The sequence below is a fragment of the Phyllostomus discolor genome, chromosome X, assembly GCF_004126475.2.
Source record: "Phyllostomus discolor isolate MPI-MPIP mPhyDis1 chromosome X, mPhyDis1.pri.v3, whole genome shotgun sequence".
Taxonomy (NCBI): Eukaryota; Metazoa; Chordata; class Mammalia; order Chiroptera; family Phyllostomidae; genus Phyllostomus; species Phyllostomus discolor.
The window spans coordinates 16,986,701-17,007,399 of NC_050198.1; the positions used below are offsets into that span (position 1 = coordinate 16,986,701).

At 43.1% G+C, this 20,699-nt stretch overlaps 1 protein-coding gene across 3 annotated transcripts in view; it reads right to left on the reverse strand.

Moving 5' to 3' along the window:
• DMD (dystrophin) overlaps positions 1–20,699 on the reverse strand; it is a 1,951,120-nt gene that overhangs the window by 497,467 nt on the left and 1,432,954 nt on the right. For all 3 annotated transcript variants that reach the window (XM_036016633.1, XM_036016635.1, XM_036016634.1), the window contains one exon: positions 7,989–8,143. In XM_036016633.1, coding sequence (XP_035872526.1) covers positions 7,989–8,143 — 155 coding nt within the window. The remainder of the gene's footprint in view (positions 1–7,988; positions 8,144–20,699) is intronic.

Consider the following 20,699-nt stretch of genomic DNA (forward strand, 5'->3'; position numbering starts at 1 on the left):
ACAATGAAGATTTTTTTTTTTCCTGAAAGTTTGGGCCAAAAACGTGGGTGCACATTATACACGGCAAAATTGGGTTTCCAGGTTTAGAGACAATAAAGTTAGGCAATTAAACTACACTGAAAACAGGTAATCTAGCATTGCTTTCGGGGCATAGAATGCATTCTGTTTTACACATTTTGCAGCCTATAGTGTGTGCAGATGGAGATATACGGTAGGGGGCTGCCCGTACAGCTCTGGAGGTCAGGAGAAGGACATAAGACACCAGTAAAAACTGAGGAGTCTTAACGGTATTTGAAGCCAGTAGACAAGGGGACACAGAGAGAAGAGAGAATTAAGAACGGAACACCAACATTTAGGGGCTGTGCATAGCAAAGAGAGCCTATATGGATTGTTGTTAAAATTCCCAAATCTGTATCTCGAGTCACTACCGTCTCCTCCAGGACTTATGATTTTATATCCAGCTATCTACTCCGCATCTCCCGGATGCATAATAGGCATTTCAAATGGAACTCGTCTACATCTTCTTCCCCAAATATGTTGCTTTTGGGGACTTTCCCATCTCAGTAAATGGGTACCCCATTTTTCAGTTTCTTTTGCCCAAAACTGTAGAGTTCTTTGACCCTTTCTTTCATCCCTAAGTCCATTCCCTTAGAAAACCTTCTGCATTCTGTCCTCAAAATACAGTGAAATCCAGTCCCTTCTTCCCACAGTCACCTCTCCTATTCTGGCCCAAACCATAGTCATCTCCTGACTGAGTGACGACAACGGTGCCCTAATGGTTTCACTGCTTCCCCTGGGTCTATTAGCACGGAGGGGCCAGGTCAGTCAGAGCATGCCGTTCGTCTGCTCCAAACCTTCCAACGACTCCCCCACTCATTCATAGTAAAAGCCCGAGTCCCTAGCGGGGCCCACAGGACCCAGTGTAATCAGATTCCACCACCTCTCTGAACTCATTCTCTACTACGCTCCTGTCTGCTCGCCCCTTTCCTATCCCACCGGTCTCCTTAAGGTTCCTCCGACTTGCCAAGCACTGACCTACCTCGGGACATTTTCACTTACAAGTACCCTCCTAGACGGTTCTTCCGGGTATCCACATGGCTCACGTCCTCGGGTTCTTTAGGTTTTGCTTAAACGTGAGCCTTTCCGTGAGACTTCTCTTAATGATCATATTGGAATAACAGCACGTCTTGCCCACTTCTCTCTCTCTGTCAACACCTCTCCCTTTTTATCCTGATCGGATAGGCCGTATATTTCCATTTTTTCCTTTGTCAATGTCTGTCTCCCAGTGTCTCCCTCCCAGAATATAAGCTTCATGAGGGTAGGTGTTTTCACCACTGTATGCTTACTACCAAGAACTGGGCCTACCTGGCACATATGTGGCATCAAAACATTCATTGAGTGAGTGAGGGAATTCTGAGGATGTTCAGGACAGATGGCGTATACTGAGCTCTTCCTGTGTGCTAGGCTTTGTGCCAAGCATTTCGCCCTTAATTGTACTGATTAGAGAAATGGGGGAATTGCACTATATTATCGTCCTGGAAACCAAGGAAGGGGATGTTTCCACTAGTAGAGCTCATCGACAAGATCAATGTTAAAATAAAGCAGGAGAATAAATAAAACAGGGTGGTTAGCTATTATAACGTTCACGGAGGAGCTTAGGGAGCCATTGGTTTCAGGACAGTGGTGGGTCAGGGGAAGCCGGAGCAGAGTGGGCCGAGGCAGAGGCAGAAGCTGAAGGAAAGGAAATAGTAATGTCAATTACAGCTTCAAAGAATTCCACGCTCAAGGGAAACCAGCACAGCTAGAGAGAGAAGATGGGATCCTAAAAAAAAGTCTTCTTAGGGTAAGGGAGACTTGAGCATGATGGTTGGCTGAAGAGAGGAGCAAGAAGAAAGAAGAAATCGAAGACCCCCAATAAAGAAAGCCAAACTATTACTTAAAGAGAAGGTTGGAGAATGTGAAAGAGATGCAGTGTCTAGCTAGAAGAGCTCTTTGCTGCACACAATGATAGGGATCCATAGTTCTTTCTCCTTTCTTTTCTTACTTCTTTAACGTGAAGAAGAGAAAGGTCCTAAAAATAGAGACGCAAGAAGCTCCTTCATGGTTTCCAAAGATGGAGAACACAGGCAATAATTTTTCAGTGTGCCAACCATCCATTGTATCATTGAAATTGGAAATACACTAATAGGGAGGACAGGAGAATGCTGCAATCTTATTGAAGGAATAGTGTAGTTTCACATACATGCCATATCTTTCTAAGAACCTGGAGAGACTGTTCAGGTATTGGGGAGCTTCTGTGAGGAACTTTTAGCCACGTTGAAACCTCACATACTAGCGCCAGCCACCCTTGCTCATTGGTAGCGGTAGAAGCCCTCATATAGAAGCAGACAGACAATGTGGAGTTAATGCTCATTTCTTGTTTAAAGAGTGGTCCTAGAATAGAAATAAGGAAATGAAATCTCGTGACAGTGTCATCATAAAGTCATCAGCCAGATGGCAGTCCTTGAAATCTAATCCTTAGAGGCTTCTCACAATAATTTGTAATATCACATCAAATATTATCTCACTCACCAATTCATATCTGTTCACAGAGATTGAAGAGCAAGAAATGAATTTGCAGAGGCCCACATTTCTGCTGTGATATGCTAACATGTACTCTCTAAGAAACCGGGGCAGGAAAACAAAATATTTTCCTACACAAGTCACAATGATGATCTATGTTCTCATCTGTGTTGTTAAAACAAAACATTTGCCTGCGTAGGTCACAGGACTGATCTATCCTCATCGGAACTGTTGAACTACAAAATTGAGTTGAGAAGCAACTTATTCTTTTTTTTAAGATGTTATTTATTTTTTTAGACAGAGGGGAAGGGAGGGAGAAAGAGAGGGAGGGAAATATCTATGTGCAGTAGCCTCTCATGCGCCCCCTACTGGGGACCTGGCCTGCAACCCAGGCTTGTGCCCTGACTGGGAATCGAACCAGTGACTCTTTGGTTTGCAGGGTGGCAATCATTCCACTGAGTCACACCACCCAGAGCGCAACTTGTTCTTTTATTCATAAACGGTAGATGAATTCCTTCTAGGCCCACTTGCGTATTTATGTTTATCTATACAAAGTGGTAAATAATGGTCCTATAAAAGCCAGCATAGAATTTGAAGATTCCTCTGACCTATTCCTAAGCTTGAAGACTAAAATATTAAAAAAAAAATAGTTGACTTTTGTTTTCGATTTTTGTCTTGAAAATACAGCCTACTAGTGTATGATATCTTGCAAGTTAGGTTTTTTATATCTTATTTTATTTAACATTCAGCAATTTAAAATGGAATTGAAGTTTTATTACTTTAAACAGGCTTTCAAAGGTACAAAAGTTTCGCAGTTATGAATCCATATAATGGAAAGTTTTAGTTTAGGCAATGTATTAGTGTTCAGTAGTAAAACTTGAACTGTGAGAAATGATGCTATCAGAATGCTTTCCACGGAGTCCCATCTACCTAAAAAGTCTTGGTGACAGATAATTTTCAAAGATATGAAATGCTTTTTTCTCCATAACCCAAGTACCAACAGAAATAATCTCTCCTTTTAAAATTATGGAATTCACAACCAAAGAGCAAGTGTTTATATCCTGTGATACTTGTCATTTTTGAGACTTGAAAACCGACTCTGGAAAATGGATACACACAAGAAATGAGGTAGAAACAAGGAAATAGGAAAATGGGAAGCACTTTCCTTGAAAACGCTTTTATTTATCAAATTTGGCAAGACTCCTTTTGAAGTAAGAGAGTACGTGAGTGTTATAAACGTGCCCTAAACTGCTTAGGCGAATGTAGACAAAGACGACCCCGAGCAGGACTGTCTAAAGTTTCCCGTGATGGCGGACACCGGCTACTTGGCACTGTCCCACAGGGAAGCCGGTAGCCACACGCGGCTCTGCAGGGCAAGTGCTAGGCGGCTGATGAGATGGAGAAAATACGATTGACATTTTATTGTCAGGAATTCACATTTCAATAGCCACCTGTGGCTAGTGGCTGCCCTTTGGGACAGCACACACCTAGAGGAGGAGGATGTGACTTCACTTCTGGGTGGAGCTGGGTAACGTGTGTGGATTCAAAGGTCCAAATGCAAAAAACTGCACCAACAGTTTTCTTGTTCTTTAGCTACCTAGTATAAGATCTATAAGGGTGTATAATAAGGGAAGCTGTGGCCAAGGTTATTCTGTGCCGTTGACACACGCAGAATACATAGGGTATGAACTTCTCATGTAAAGGTATCAGTAGCTAATAGAGAATACAGCTCTTATAACCTCTCAGAAAACCCATGAAACCCCAATGGCCCAGTGTTATTACAACCCTACATGAATATAGTGTACCAATACACTGTACATGAAATACGGTTGCGTGAATATATTATGTGTACTGAAAGCTTTGAGTGGTTATCTCTCCGGGGAATTTAATGCTGTCCAGCTACAGCACGGCAGCTTAGCAGTTTATTCCTTCTATGCCTTTTGACATTCTCTGCTGGATGGCCCCGCCCCAATTCCTAGGAACCACAGGTGGCTTTGTGACATAGTTCCAGCGCTCAAGTTCCTTGGGAAAGCTGTTGCTTTCTCGATACAAGCACTGTCTCTTTCTCTTCTTCTTCCGGCTGGAATGATATGTCCTGAGGAAAATGCCAAGAACAGCGGAGACTTGAGGGTTGCCATTGTTCTGCTACTGAGCCATCAGCATTTGCATGTCTCAGATCTTCTTATTAAGTGAGACAAACAGACCTCTATTAGGCAAGCTACTGAAGTTGGGTTTTCTGTGAGTTGACACTGAAGGCCACCCTAACAGATGTATTTTCCTTCTGTGTTGAGTTCCTGCCATATGAAAACACTAGCAGTCAGTTACTGCTTGTTTGGTCATTTACCTATTTAATCCAAAAGGGTTGGGGGTTAGTTACTTTGTGCTGAGCTAAGTGCTAAGCAGTTATGGGGGACTGGCAGCCAACGTGCATACTGTCACAGAGCCAGTGTTCTCGTAGGAAGGAGAATGAGACCAGCAAACACTTAACTGCAGTGTAGGCAGATAAGCACTATGGGAAAGGGCTCAGGGAGCAAGGGTTTTAGGGTCAGTAGTCAAGAGAAGTCTTCTTGGAGGCACTGACATTTACACGGAGACCTGGTCATACGTAATTGAGAGGGCAGAGCGTGGCTATGAGGCAATGCAAATAGCTCCATGTTACTTAATTGTGTCGGGGTGGGGAAAGGGGAAGGGAGAGCTAGGAGAAAATTAGGCTGGACTTTTAAGAAAAGGCCAAATTATGCAAGACCTTGAAGTCATTTACAGCAGTGTACACTGTCTTCAGATAACAATGGAGAAGCCAACAGAGGCTTTAAAAGTGGGAGGAGGGTGCCCCGGCTGGCGTAGCTCAGTGGATTGAGCGCGGGCTGCAAATTAGGCATCGCAGGTTCGATTCCCAGTCAGGGCACATGCCTAGGTTGCAGGCCATGGCCCCCAGCAACCATATGTTGATGTTTCTCTCTCTCTCTCTTTCTCTCTCCCTTCCCTCTCTAAAAATAAATTTAAAAAAAAGATAAAAATGTTTTTAAAAAGTGGGAGGAGGGTGAGAAATATGAACATAGTGTCATTAGGAAGGTCATCCTGCATTCTACATAGAGAATGGATGGGATGTGGGAAGACTGGAAGGAGGGAAACCAGTTAGGTGAACGATGTCATTCAAGAAAGGCAGGACAGTCAAAGACTAGGGATGAAGGGAAGGGACTGCATTTGAAAGCTATGGAGGCAGTAAGTAGCTTTGCAAACGCTTAGCTATCGGGGTTACAAAGAAAGAGTCAAGTGGGCGAGCTTCTGATTTGGGCAACTGAATGGGTCGTGGCAGTGTTCACCGGAGAGGGGTCATACAGACAGAGGTGGCATTTGGTGATAAAGGTTGAAAGAGGGCGAAGGTGAGGTCATTTTGGGTCTATTCAGTTTCAAGTTCCTGAGGGACATTAAAATGGAAAGAAATCATGGGGATATGCAGGTCTGAAGCTCAAGAGATCGTTCTCAGCTGCCAAGGCTACTGAATGGACAGTCATCAGCAGACAGGCACTACACAAGTGGATGCATTTTCAGACTATACGAGAGGAGGGAATGGGGAAGAACTCTGGAGGCACGAGTCAAAATGAACCTGGCAAATGGTACATTCTGCGTGGGCCAATGAAACGTGTGATTCTATTTTACTTTACCCATTAGAGAAGTCACGACATATCTTCTTTAAGTGGGACCTTTGTGGGTACCAAGTCAGAGAATAGACGCTGGAAGCCCTTCCTCTGAGGAACGCTCAGAGCCTTAGTCAAGTGATCACAAGAACTGAGAGGGCTGCTCGGAGACTTGAGGAGCATGAGGGTGTGGAGACAGGAGTCTGCCAGAAGGACGGGGTCCATGAGAGAGGCCTCCCCCGAAGCCCTCGCTCTGTACCACTAACGAGCTTTTCCTTTCGGTCCCTCCTTAGTTTACAAGCCCTAAATCCACCACATTCATTTCTGGTCTTCATTTGCTTTTCCAAAGAGGCTTCTCTTTGAACGGCAAGTATTTCGCATTGCGATCTGACTGTTGACTCCGTGATACCAGCTGGTTGCACGTGAATACATGCATTTTCCTGTGCCTGCTAGGCCCTTGTTGAACTGAGAAGCTCCCGGGACCAGGATGAGGAGCACTGAGTCCGAACGTTGCCTTTGAAGGGAGGCCCTCTCTCAACCAGGGTCCTTTGGATAAGAGCTGCAAGTATAAGCCCCCCTCAGGTTGAAGCCTGTTTTCTGTGGTCACCCGAACTACCCACTGTGCAGAAATCAGGACCAGAGCTGCGGGATTCCCCCCGAGTCACCGGCTTTAATCCATTTTCACAGTCGCCGTCACTCTTCAACCTCCAACTCCATTTCAAGATTTACTTGGTCTCTTAATTTCCATACATCAACAGGTCATTACTCCCAAATTTCTGCTCTCAGTTCAAAATCTGTGTTTGTTTTCTTTCCTCGATGGCGACCATTTCTTCTTGTGAAAGGACACCTCGCTGACTTCTTCGGTAATCCACGTCATCATCTAGGATGCATTTACCTGGCACTGTGGTCTTCCTCGTCAATGTACAGGAACAATTTCTGCCAGAACTAAAACGAGTTTAGCTCTGCCAGAACTAAAATGAGCGCCCAGTCAGCCTGAAGTTATCGTGGCATGAACAAGCTAGCGCTTCATTATGCAAAGAGAGTCGTCATCATTGCACAAATATTTACCTGTGTCCCATTCTCTCACCTGGTTCAGGGTCTTTCAAATACGAAAGACAGCCTATATCCTCAGGGAGTTGAGACTAATGTGAAGAGCAAACATTAAACAATGAGTTCCATAAGTCGGGTTTTCATTTACAATTAGGATAAATGCTCAGGAGAGGCAAACACAAGGGGTTAGGAGGGAGGAAAAAGAGACAGGACCTAGTTGGAGGAGATGCTGTCTCTAAGAGCCTTTAATTTCCATAGCTATGTAATGGGAACTGAAGTTATGAGTGATGTTACACTCCACAGATTTTCCCAGTGGGCGTGTAGGGTGACGCACAACGGCGGCACTAGGGACAGCTGTAACTCCAAAGGGACTTCCTGTAGGTTTAGGGTTGGGGCAGCATGCGCCATGATGGAATAGAACGATGTTTCTTGGGTACGCTCTCAAAGCAGATGGACACATGCATGATGCCTTTAGCTCCCAATCAGTCTTTGGTTTTGTGTCATCTCTTAGTTATGTCACCACCTCTGCAACCGTGGGAAAACCATGTTATTTCACCAGGTCCCTCATCTCTACAATAAGAGGACTTAGGCAAACCTGTGAGTTTTGTTCATTTGGGCATCGTGGGCCCTCCCAAGGCTGGTTTAGCGAGGCTGGGAAAACCAATCTGCGCTGGCCACCCAGTGTCCCCACGCCATCGTGACGGCCAATGACGGTTTGCAAAGTGATGCAGTTCCTACCTTTTCTGAATGCTTGCCCAAGAGGCGTTGATGTTCTCTGTTATCATGTGCACTTTTCTGGTATCGTCTGCAGAGTAATCCCGGAGAAGTTTCAGGGCCAAGTCGTTCGCCACGTCTACATTTATCTTCCACTGGCGGAGGTCTTTGGCCAACTGCTACAGACGCATGGGGGAGAGAGAATGGACATCAGTTTTCTCTGAAAGCTCTAACTGCAGTTTCTTTTTCTGTCTTCCTAAAAGTGATTTATTGGATGTTTTTCAATTTACAACACATGCTTATTATTAAACAATGAAAAAAAAAAACTTAGGATACATCATCTGTACAATGCCTTGTGTGCTTATTACCCAAAGTCAAATCTCCTTCCGTGACCATATATTTGGGCCCCTTTACCGTTTACTATCCCCGACCCACCTTGCCTCTGGTAACCACCATACTGTTGTCTGTGTCTATGAGTTTCAGGTTTATATCCCATGTATGAGTGAAATCATATGGTTCTTAACTTTTCCTGTCTGACTTAATTCACTTAGCATGATATTCTCAAAATCCATCCATGTTGTCACAAATGACAGTTCCTCATCTTTTCTGATGGCTGAGTAGTACTCCACTGTATATATAGCATTGTACACTTGAAGCCTATATAATTCTATTAACCAATGTCACTCTAATAAATTTAACTAAAAAATGAAAATTAAAAAAGAACAGTACAAAATAGTATAAAGATTAAACCTGAAGCCCTGGCTGATGTGGCTCAGTGGATTGAGTGCTGGCCTGTGAACCAAAAGGTCAGAGGTTTGATTCCCAGTCAGGGCACATGCCTGGGTTGCGGGCCAGGTCCCTAGTCAGGAGCATGCGAGAGGCAACCACACATTGATGTTTTTCTCCCTCTCCTTCCCTTCCCCTCTCTTTAGAAATGAATAAATAAAATATTTAAAAAAGCAAACAGAAATGCCAAGGGGACAGAGCCAGTCTAAGATGGGTGTCTTTAAAAAAAAAATTAAACCTTAAAATGATTCATAAGTAACTTCTGAATCCTTAGGTCAAGACATGTCTACATGACTGCTTTTAACCTACCATGTGATTTAGTCAATCATGAGAATATAAGCTAATCCTCTTTTCATGACAAATGTTTCAAATGCAGCATGTTGAGTAGGAACCGTTATCAGGTGTTTCAATTTAGCAGCAATTAACTGCAAATAAACTGAGCTTAATTGCTTTTATCAAGGGAGAGAACAAACTATAAAAATAACCCCCATATAATTGTTGAGTATGTGACATATACCAAGTATGAACAGAAAGAAATACAGGAAAATACCTCCTGTATTTCTTTCCCTCCTTCATTAACTTGTTGAATTGTTTATGTAATTAGTGCCATCTGCTGGCATTCAACTAAAGCTGCATACGGAAAACATCCAACATCAAAGGAACAGGACTGTTATTCCAGTTACAAACTTTTTTGAAGGATCAGTTTATTCACAATACTTTTAAAAAATAATCTACTTTATAATTACAATAAAATTACAAAAATACAAATCTTGCTAAACCAAATGACCTATGTTTTCTTCTTTGTCTTTGGCAATTATGTACTATCAAACTCTGTATTTCATCACTTGAAATATCATACATCAAAGAAAAAAAATAAAACAACAGAAAGTTTATCTGGGATCATAGTAGCCCCAAATTTCTATTGAGCATTGCTGTCAGCTTATGGAGAATGCTTTTAAGCATTAAGATATTATTAAATTGCTAAGACAGTTATATCAAGTCCAACATGCTGGGTTAAGCCATTGCTAAATAAACAAAAGAATAGGAATGAGCAATTCAAACGAGAGAGAGAGAGAGAGAATAGAACATTTTTATAAAAAAAGAAAAAGACCAATCCCCAGTGGATTTATGGCTTGGAACCAGCGAAAGACTAGCTCGATCCAACATGGGACCGATGTTACCTTGCAGTAACCCCTAGCCTCACAGTTTGCTCATTGTAACACTAAACAACACCACGTTCAGAAATGGGAAGCCCGTGTAAGGAGACAACATGGCTGCCTGGCTGCTTCCCAGAAGTTTCCTGGAAAAATCCTGCATATCACCTCCCCCCCCCCACCTTACTGAACGCCCTACCTCTCGATTAAATGAATCTCATTAAAAGGAATAAATCCCACTAAGAAGGGGCTGCTCTGCCTATGGAGTAGCCTTCTCTCTGTCCCAGTCCTTCGCTAAGAAACTCCTTTTTGCTGTAAACTCTAAACAAAAATGAACTTTCAAAAAAATGAAAATACTAGAATACGAAATCAAGATGGGTCAACTTCACCAATTAACTTAATAAAAAAATAAAATCCAAAGCTAGAAAGACTGCTAAATCAAGCACATTCACTCACTGCTGCTGGGAAGAGTATACATCGGGGAAATTTGGCAATACATATCACATGACATACAAATCTTTACTCCTGTTTACCCAGTAATGTCACTTTCGGTATTTTGCCCTAATCAAATATTAAAGGAAGAGAAATAAATACATCTTTGGAAGAAAGATCTTTACTAACTAAAAAAAAAGGATAAATAATTTCAGTGTTTAATGACAGGACATTAAAATAACATGATGTCTTGGCTGGTGTGGCTCAGTGCATTGAGTGCAGGCCTGTGAACCGAAAGGTCGCTGGTTTGATTCCCAGTCAGGGCACGTGCCTGGGTTGCGGGCCAGGTCCCCAGTGGGGAGTGCTAGAGAGGCAACCACACATTGATGTTTCTGTCCCTCGCTTTCTCTCTCCCTTCCCCTCTCTAAAAATAAATTCATAAAATCTCTTTAAAAAAATAACATATCAACCCACTAGACTCCTGTGCAGTAAATGTGTCAGAAATCATAAATACTACGTAGAATATAATTTCCATCTACACTGTCTTTCTTAAATCTGTAAGAATACATACTCATGAGCTAGAAGGGCAACAGAGGAAATTGAAAATAATCGACGTTTCTAAAAAGAGTAATCATTTGTGTTTTAATAACTGTTCTTTTATGTTACTGTGATATTTATATAGTAATACAAATCATATGCTAGCGCTTTGAGCATAGTTTCACTATCTGTGGGTAGATTCTTCTTCCTTGAAAATGTATATACAACCTGACATTTCTGAGTTGGCTAGAACATCCTGTTCCAGAATCAAGCAAAACAATTGTATTTATTGCATATAGTAAATAGACCCACATAACCAAACTAATACCGAGTAGCTAAAGCCAATACCACTAACTTTTGCTATGAAAGCAAAAACAGTTTTCAAAGGCTGGACGACAACACAATTAAAATGTATCCTTTTGGAAAGCTTGCCTTTCCTCATACACCCCTTTTATCAAGCTCCACAGCTCCCAATTTCCACTTTCCAGAAATCCTCACACTATGCAAAAGCCTTTCTGAGGGTGAACAACATACCCCAAGGGCTTTCCCTCTCTAGACGTTTCCTAGGGTAGTGTTAAAGAGAAAACCGCACACCCAAAATGGCGTCACTTGTGCTAAAACCCATGATATCAAACCTAGATTGAATACCTGACCTGACTGCCGTTTCTTCCTCTCCCAGAAATATAATCAACCGCCTGGAATTTTCTGGTCAACACGAAAGAAGTAAGCGGTCTTGTGGGCCCTCTCCATCCCCATCCCCCTATAAAAAGAAGAGGCAATCTGCATGATAAAAATGCCCACCTGCCGCCTTTTCCCCCAAAAGAAGATGCTCTGTTCTAAAAATAACCTTTTCTTTTGTTAATAGCGCCATTGCCCCACCCTGCTTCCAATGAAAACCCTCCATTCTGTACAAGTGCAAGCGCCCTTCTAGATGCCAGAGGAGATGCTGCCTGATTCGAAAATTACTTAATAAAGCCAATTAGATCTTCGAGTATACTAGGTTGAACTTTTTATCTCTAACAGTATGAAATTGCCACTCCTTGCCTTCTCGTCGTCACTTATGCCAAACCTACAGTGTTACGTGCATTTTAAAGGAAGAGCTTATTTTCTGCCACCCATTAAATCTCGAATTGGTAGCATGATGATCCACAAAACTTAGACCAATGACTTGGTTACCACTGCCCAAGGTAATTCCTTTCTAAGAAGGAGGCAACTGTTAACAAAATACTTGTAATGAACTAACATCACAGCACATATGTATAGATGAGAATATAGAGTATAAATGGAAAATTTCACAAATAATTAAAATCATTTATTTTTATCCAGGAAAGGTAAATGATCTTGGAAGCCACCCCTCACTTATTGGTTGCCACTTGAATTCTAGATATAAGAGGATATATATGTTACAGGGTGCAGCCAAGGGGGGGGGCCCCAAATAGGGATTTGGAATGGGGTCCAGAACTTAAGGTATCCAGGAAATATTAGGATGTCCTCACTCCACCTCCAGGTGTGGGTTGGGGTAAGGGACAAATGGAGCAGGGCCACTGAGAGCTGTTTCCCATAGCAACAGCCTTGCAACTACCCTCTGGCATGGTCATTTAACATACCTATAGCCTTTGTCTGGTCACTTAGATATGTTGAATAGTTGCAGAGGTGCTCTGAGCCAGGGGAATGGAAGTAACTTCCCCACCAAGACCTAACTGGGAGGTGGGCCCCCTGAGTTACAGCTCCTGTGTAGGAGCTTGGAGATGATTGGCTCCGTGACATGGGGCCACGCCTGCCCAGGCTCAGGATGGCAGCCCAGTAAAGCTGGAAGGATATGAGTTCTAGCTTATGAGGCCGAGTGTGGGAGGAGTCGGAAATGGGGCTGCAGAGGAAGACTGGCACAGGGATTTAAACCCAGACGCGGCAGCCATTGGAGGGAGAACCACTTGACTTTAGCAGAGTGGGGACTCCCGCAGCCCTGCGAAAGAGAATCACCATGTGGCTTTAGCAGAGAACCACCACTCAGCTTTGGCAGAGTGGTGACCCACCCCCCTCCTTGCAGTCATTGAGGGGAGAAGCACGCAGTTTTGGCTGAGTGGGGACTCCCGTGGCCCTGGGAGAGAGGACCACGTGCTTTTGCCAGAGTGGGGACCCCCGCAGCTTTAGAAGGGGGAACTACCACCCAGCTTTAGCAGGGATCCTGGAGACACAGCTGAGGGTGTCAGGAACCGAGGGAGGACTACCAGCTGAGATGGAGTACTGGGAAGAACCAGGTACTGCCTGAGCCATGGACTTCTATTTCTTTCCCTGAGATACAGTACCCCAGACTGGGCAAAGGAGGAAGGAAAGACTGTGTGTGTTTGTGGGTGTTTCAAGGGACTTTGGGATTTTGATGAAGACATTAGGTCACTACTTTAAGTCTGTATAGCATTAAATAAACATTTCCTGTCCTTTTCATGAATCTCTGGCATTGAGAGACATCTTTCCTCTGGCAGCAGACATAACAAGCCTGGGGGGTTCCTTTCGGTAATAGTCTATTGCCCTTAGGCCCCCCTTGTATTGTTCTGTAACATATACTCTGCGGTTCTGATCTATAGATCATAAGACATACCTAAAAGTATGTTTTAAAAGTATGCTAGACTTTTCCAAAGTCTCAAAGGAAATAGCATGTTAAAGTTAAATTAGAGACTTCACAGTAAATGATAGGGGACTCAAGACTTGGAAAATTTTAGCTTAAGGTAAAAAGTTATAAGTCTAGCAAGTAATGTCTATATATATTAAGCTTTTGTTTCAGAAACTACAGATAAGGCTTGTCCTGGCTCCTGGGAAAAGCAACCGACCTCCTGAGGCACTGGCTGGAGATTACCGCTTGGGGACATGATGGAGGCACCCATCAAGGTCTTTTGTGTGCCCACCCCCCCAACTTGGGAATAGCTAGCTGCCGAGAACAGGAATGCTGCAGTTTTGCTCACCTAATCCCCCCTGAACCTCAAAGCCCTCATCGCATCTTGTTTGTCCTCCCCCACCCCCTTATAAAAGATCTGGCTGGGAAAGAGAAGGCAAGATGGTTTGTTAGGGTATGAACCCGCCATCTTCTCAGATCGCCAGCCATCTGAATAAAGCGCCCATAAAAGATTCCATCACTGTCATTGCTTATTGGGTTTGGTAGTGACAGGCAGCCCGAACGCCGGTGTCTTTTCTGGTTACATAAACAAGTAGTAAAAGAGTCAGGCTTGGCTTTAAACCAGAGCTTTTCCATGGACTTGAATGCTTGAAAGGCAAACATGTGCGGTACCTCTTTCTTCAGATTTGTATTCATGCTGAGATTTAGATATTTAGACCTAGGAAAACCTTGCCTGAGTGCTAACCCTCACTGAATACTGCCTAGGTTTTGCGAGAATGTAGGATTAAAAAGGAAAAAAAAAAAACCCCACTGACCTTGGCTCACACTGACAATGCTAAGGCCCTCATCTAAACTCCAAGGTTGTCAACTGCAGGGAGCTTTCTTTCTCTCCCGTCTTAAGGATGTTCCCTAGAACACACAGCGTTTCCTTCCTCCTATGGACATGCACTGACCACCTTGGGCTTGAACCGAGTGTCACTCCCACCAGGAACAATGACCTTGACCAGCTTTGCTTAACACTGTGAAATTTACTACTGGGCTAACTCCAGACCACAGAAGGAGTGTAAATTCAAAAGTACAATAGAATTCACACACACACACACTCTCTATTTCTGAATTCCATTTACAAAGGAATATATACTACAGGGAACTGTTTGCGTGATAGTCCTGGTGTGTGAAGAAATTTAAAATACTGTGAGTAGTAGCCTCTAAAAAAAAAAAAGATGATTTTGTGTGTGTGTGTGTGTGTGTGTATGTGTGTTCCATGAAGGATATAAAATGCTAAATCCCCAATAGACCGTGGCCCCAATCAGGAAAGAAGTATTTTATATTCAAGCCTCAAATGACGCTGCTGCAGTGTGTGCTTGGTATGTTAGGCAGAAAAACGATAGTGCATTACGGCACAACGTGAATTAATGTCAAGAATTTTGAGCATTAATAAATTTCAGTTTTAATGTTTGTCTTCTCTCATTTTTTTTTTCTTGTTTGTAAGGATTCTTTTTAGGGATATGGACCTAGCATGGGAGAAAACAGTGGAGGAAGAGAAAGAGTAGTTACAAGTCCAGGCGACAGACGGGGTCTGCTGGGTTAGAATCCTGGCTCGGTGGCTCACTGGTCATGTGAGAAGTGGGAAAAGTAATTATCCTCCCTGTGCCTCCGCTTCCTCCTTTGTTACAAAAGGTGCATTAACAGTATTTACCTTGAAGGGCTATTGTGAGAATTGAGAAAATCCAGGGAAACACTCAGAATGTTGCCTGGCATATATGAAGCATTAAATAAAATATTAGCTATAATCATCATCATTACTACAACTATAATTACTACTACTACCACTGCTACTATTACTACTACTGTTTTTAATGAGGCACATATATTCACCATAGGGTGAAACTCTACTGAAGGCAGAGCAAAGGACTTACAATTTTATAGACATTGTCTATAACGTGGAAGCTCTAAAAGGTTCCCTACCCTGACCAGCGTGGCTCAGTGGGTTGGGCATTGTCCCGCAAAGCAAAAGGTTGCTGGTTCCAGTCCCGGTCAGGGCACACACCTAGGTTGCAGAGCCCGGTCCTCCGCTGGGGGTGTGCGAGAGGCAACTGATCGATATTTCTCTTGTACATCGATGCTTCTCTCTCTCTTTTTCCCTCCCTTTCCCTTTCTCTAAAAATAAATAGGCAACATCTTTAAAAAATATTTAAGAAAAAATAAAAGGCTCCCTGTAATTCAGAAGATAAATGTGAGTACACAAGACCTATATAATTAAAAATTGAAGGCTGAGAGTTAAGTTTTCTTATAAAATATGTCTTGGGAGATTCACATATGAGTGAAATTAACTTTTGCTCCAGGTGAACTAGATTTTTAAATTTTTGAATGACTGTGATTCAAAGGCGCTTCCTGAAAGGCAATGCAAAGTAATGAAAAGACGTCTTTCTAGGAAGTCCTGCTTGGCCACTGGTGGTGCAGCTTGATTTTAAAAAGTCATTTACCTTTTAAGTTGCAGTTTTGTTTTCTGTAAGTAGGATGGGGCTACTTATTCTGCTCATGCCTTAGATTTGTCATGAGGTCAAAATCTAAATCTAAATCAAATTGCTTGAGCCCTGGCTGGTGCAGCTCAGTGGATTGAGCACGGGCTGTGAATCAAGGGGTCACTGGTTCAATTCCTGGTCAGGGCACATGCCTGGATTGCAGGCCAGGTCCCCAGTGTGGGGCATGTAAGAGGCAACCACACACTGATGTTTCTCTCCCTCTCTTTCTCCTTCCCTTCCCCTCTCTCTAAAAATAAATAAATAAAATCTTTTAAAAATAAATCAAATTGCTTGGAAAATTATAAAATACATTCCTAATATATTTATGGACAGAAAGGTCTGCACAGTAGTTTCTCTCACTTTGCATACATGAACTAAGAGATTCATTTAAACAGTTTAGCTCCGTGATCTAACAGCCAAAAGCCTATTTGCTTTCAGTTCCATTTCCTGCCCATCTCCTACTCTCAGGGATCAGAATTTCCCAGGATTTCTTGCTAGCTGGCCTGTGGCTGGAACTGGCCAGCCAGAGGCCCTGGAGGAAGATGGAAGAACAGAAGGAAAGGTGATACTATGGTGTATCTTCCCCTCTTTCTACGTGGGCAGTATCTCCTTGGTGTCTCCATTTCTCACTGGATAGACCCTCCCTCTGTAGTGTCAGTATCTGCTGTACAGCCCCCGCCTCCCCCCCCCCAGCAGTCAAGTTTGCACCAGAGGGCTCTGGGTCCTGCACTTTGGTAACACTTGTTGGCCCTCTAGCCCTTGAGGTGTAATAGCTTCCCGATGTTGCTAAATTCCAGGTTGCCTCCCTGTCTCCTACTGAGCTTCTTGACTCCTTCATCAGCCATGGAACCGTCCACTGTATCGAATTCCCTCTGTTTGAAATATCTAGTATGGCTTCTCGATTGGATCCTGATGATATAAGCTGAAAGAAATCTCACAGCAAATGACGCTACCTACAATTACGCGGGAGAAATTCAACATGATAGTTATGTAACAAAAGGGGAAGTTAACTATCCTTTCTGTGCCTCAGTTTCCTAAAATATCAATGTTTTATGAAGCATGCATTTTGCAAAATATGACACTTTACCCCTTGCATCCTTCTCCCCAGTCTCAGAGGAAGAGCGACTCTTGTACTGCGGGAAGGGGCTCTGGCATCTGGACCCTCGTCTGCTCTGGACCCTCCTGCCCATGGGCTCCCTCTCTCTCGTCTTTCTCCACAGCCTTTAAACACGAGTCTCTCCCCCATAGTTAAACAACAACAAAGTCTGCTCTCCATCATTTTCTTTCCCTTCACAGTTCAGTTGCTTCGAAGGCAACTAACTCTTCACTCATTACCTCCACTGGATTACATTCCCAGAACTGTGTAATTCATCAAAATCAGGTTCTGCCATCGCCATCCCGCCTAAACTGTTCCGGCAGAAGCCTCCACGGTGAATTGGGTTATTAGCCTCAGTTCTTTACCCCACCCTATATCCACACCCTTTGCTATGTAACTTGGAATTGCCTGTTACCAAAGGCTGTTCACTGCCCTGCCCTTGACAGTGAGCTTGGCCCTATGACTTGCTTTGCCTAATCCTCATGGGATGTCAATAGAGGAGACACAAGCAGAGGTGTGAAATGGGCCCCTGTGGTGGAGCTGGTCCTTTTGTCCTTCTGCCATCATCACCAGGAGGTGAACATGCCCCGGGCCAGCCTGCTTCTCCCTGCAGGAGAGTGACATGTGGGACAACAGCCACCCCAAGCGACCTGCAGCCTGAAGCAGTGCCACCCCGGGGTGAAGCTGCAAACCCATTTTGAAGTTGATTGTTATGCAGCTTTTTTTGTGAAAATAGTTAACTGGTTCAGTCACTCATGTCTAGGGAATGTTTTAGGTTCTTATTTACTTGAGTTACAGGGTCTGGCACCAATAACACCCCCCTTTTTAATTACATAACCCTTTATTACAAAATCATAAGCATGCCATTCTGTAACGTAAGGATATCACACCCTTTCTTGGCCCCTCCCCTTCGGGTCTCCTCCACGGTCTCCTATGGTTCAAGTTTTTCTTTTTCTGCCCATTCCTTACATGTAGGTGTTCCCTAAAGTTCTGTCTCAAGGTCAGTCTTCTCCTGCAGTTTAAGTTCATGCTCAACTGGAGGAGGAGGCAGGGAGTATACCCATATTTTCCCTTATATTCACATCTTCTGCCTCCATTGCCACTGCCTCCAATTAAGCCTTCGTCATCTCTTGCTTGGACTCCACAATAAGCTTTTCATGGGCTCCCTCCCTGCAGTCTCGCAGCAGCAACTCCATCAGCAGACAGCTGCTAGAGAGATCTTTTTAAAACCACAGTGCTCCCGCGTCAAACCCTTCAACGGCGCTCTATTACCTACAAGATGAAGTTCCAGCTTCTCTTCTTGGATTACACGGCCCGCGAATATATGACCCTTGCCTACAGAATCACTTTCACTGCGCATTATCTCCTTTTCTCCCTTTCTTTTCCTTTTGCTGAGGCCTGTAATTACCCACATGAGGACACAAAGACTTCAGAAGGTTAAGTGACTTGCCGAAGGTGACATGGCTAGTCACTGAAAGCGGCGTCGCAAAAAACACAGGTTTCTTGACTCCAATATTCAGGGTTCAATCTAGTTAAAGAAGATATGCTTCTGTCTAAAAGAACTTAAGGAAAATGACTGGGTTGATTATAACTGAACTTTGAAGAGTCTAAAATAATCTCCTTGATGAATACAGCAAAATTGGAAAATTATTGTGTATAATAAAGTAAGATATTGCCAAACAATGACAGCAAAAAAAACATATTCAGTTCATTAAAAAAAATCACTAAACAATTGACTTCTAAGTATGAATAAATGTTCTATAAATCTTTATTGGCAAAAAGAAACAGAATTTCTTTCTTGCTTGTGTGAATTAAAATGACCTATAAAACCTCTTTATGGATTTATCATAGAAATGTTAAAATATCTGCAAGGAAGCAATTTCAAAAGTAAATCCTCTCGCCATTAACTTCAAGAGTCCTCTGTTAAACTCTGACACTACCAAACAACTCCGTTTCAGGAGGTATCACTACACGGGGGACACTGTTTCAGAAACTGGCACTCATTTTCCAGTTTCCTGGAAAAGCTTAATCCTTCCAACAGCGCTGAGGACTACAGACTTGAGTTGTCGCTTTTTTCTCCTTTCAACAATGACTACGAGCCGAGAGCAGGCTAGTAAATGTGTTATCGGCCAACCCATTAGAGTTCCATTATTTTCTGTCTTACATGGCTTCATGTAATGAATTTTTATAATTAAACTAATGGCATACAATTTATTTCCCCCCCTCTTTACTTTCAGGCCCCATTTCTCTTTCGGCTTCTTTGGAATAAGTTTTGTAACAGCAGAACGCAGGGAGGAGGGCCCGCCGGGTGCTTCATTACCTTAATTTCATTATGACATTTTGGAAAGCGCTCTCTTTTTCTGGCCTCTCGCGTTAATTTGCGGAGCTTATTAAAAGGCGTAAGCAGCGCTGTAATTAACAAATCACCCCGCTACCTCTGGCATCTAAGAGAAGTTGGGTTGAGAGGGCGTGGAAACGACTCCAGAGAGAATGCCAGAGGATAGATCCCCAGAAAGTGGCATTTTCTGGACTCATTTTGAGACCCCTTCAATCTACTCCGGTAGATTGCATGATTATTCCCAAACATGCAGTCTCTTTTCATGCCCGAGGATCATACATCTGTGTCCCATTGAATCAGGGAAGGCACTGTAACTGATTTTGGCTACTTGCCACTTCCAGGCAGAAGGCTTAAGAGCTAATGGCATTATCCACTATGTTGCCCGCCTCTTTGATCATGAAATTATGATTAAGATGCAGCTGTCATCGACCATGGTCCCTGAGTGACTAAGTTAAGTGGAGATCCCTTGTGAATCGACCAGGGGCATGTGACATGAATAACGTACAAATTTTGTGTTAGGCCTCTAGCTTTGGTGATTGCATATTTCTGCGGCATAAGTTAGCCTATCCCGACAGGCACCCCTACTCAGGGGTGCCCCTGTCTCATAGACTAGGGTGATTCTACAATCTCCAGATATTTTGGAACCAGGGCCAGGGATACAATAAGCTAGTGTAATGTCACCTAAAAAAAAAAAAAAAAAAACAGGTCCTGTTGCTAATCAATGTTAAGAAACTATGTTCCTAAAGCATTTTATAAATTTGAAGAAACAAGAAAAAAAATCTGTAGTCTTAGTGACATGTACATATGCCTTTTCAATGAAATTTTATGAAAATATTATTTGCATACCGTAAAATTCACCTACTTAGAGCCGGGACGTCAAACTCATGTTCACTGGGGGCCACAACAGCCTCACAGTTGCCTTCAAGGGCTGAATGTAACTTTAGGACTGTGTACATGTAACTACCCCTTAACTGTTAAGCAAGAGCTCAGTGCTGCCACCAGGTAGAAACAAGGTGCCAGGCCGGATAAAACAAGGTGGAAGGCCGGATTCGGCCCGCGGGCCTTGTGTTTGCCACCTGTGATTCAGAATATATAATTTATAATTTAGTTGCTTTTAGTATGTTCCTGAAGTTCTGAAGCTTTCAACACAATCAAATTTTGAAACATTTAATTCCTCCTCCGAGAGAGAAACCCCATGCCTGTAGGAGGGTGCAGCCAGGGGGTCCCCAAAAGAAGGATTTGTAATGGGGTTCAGAACT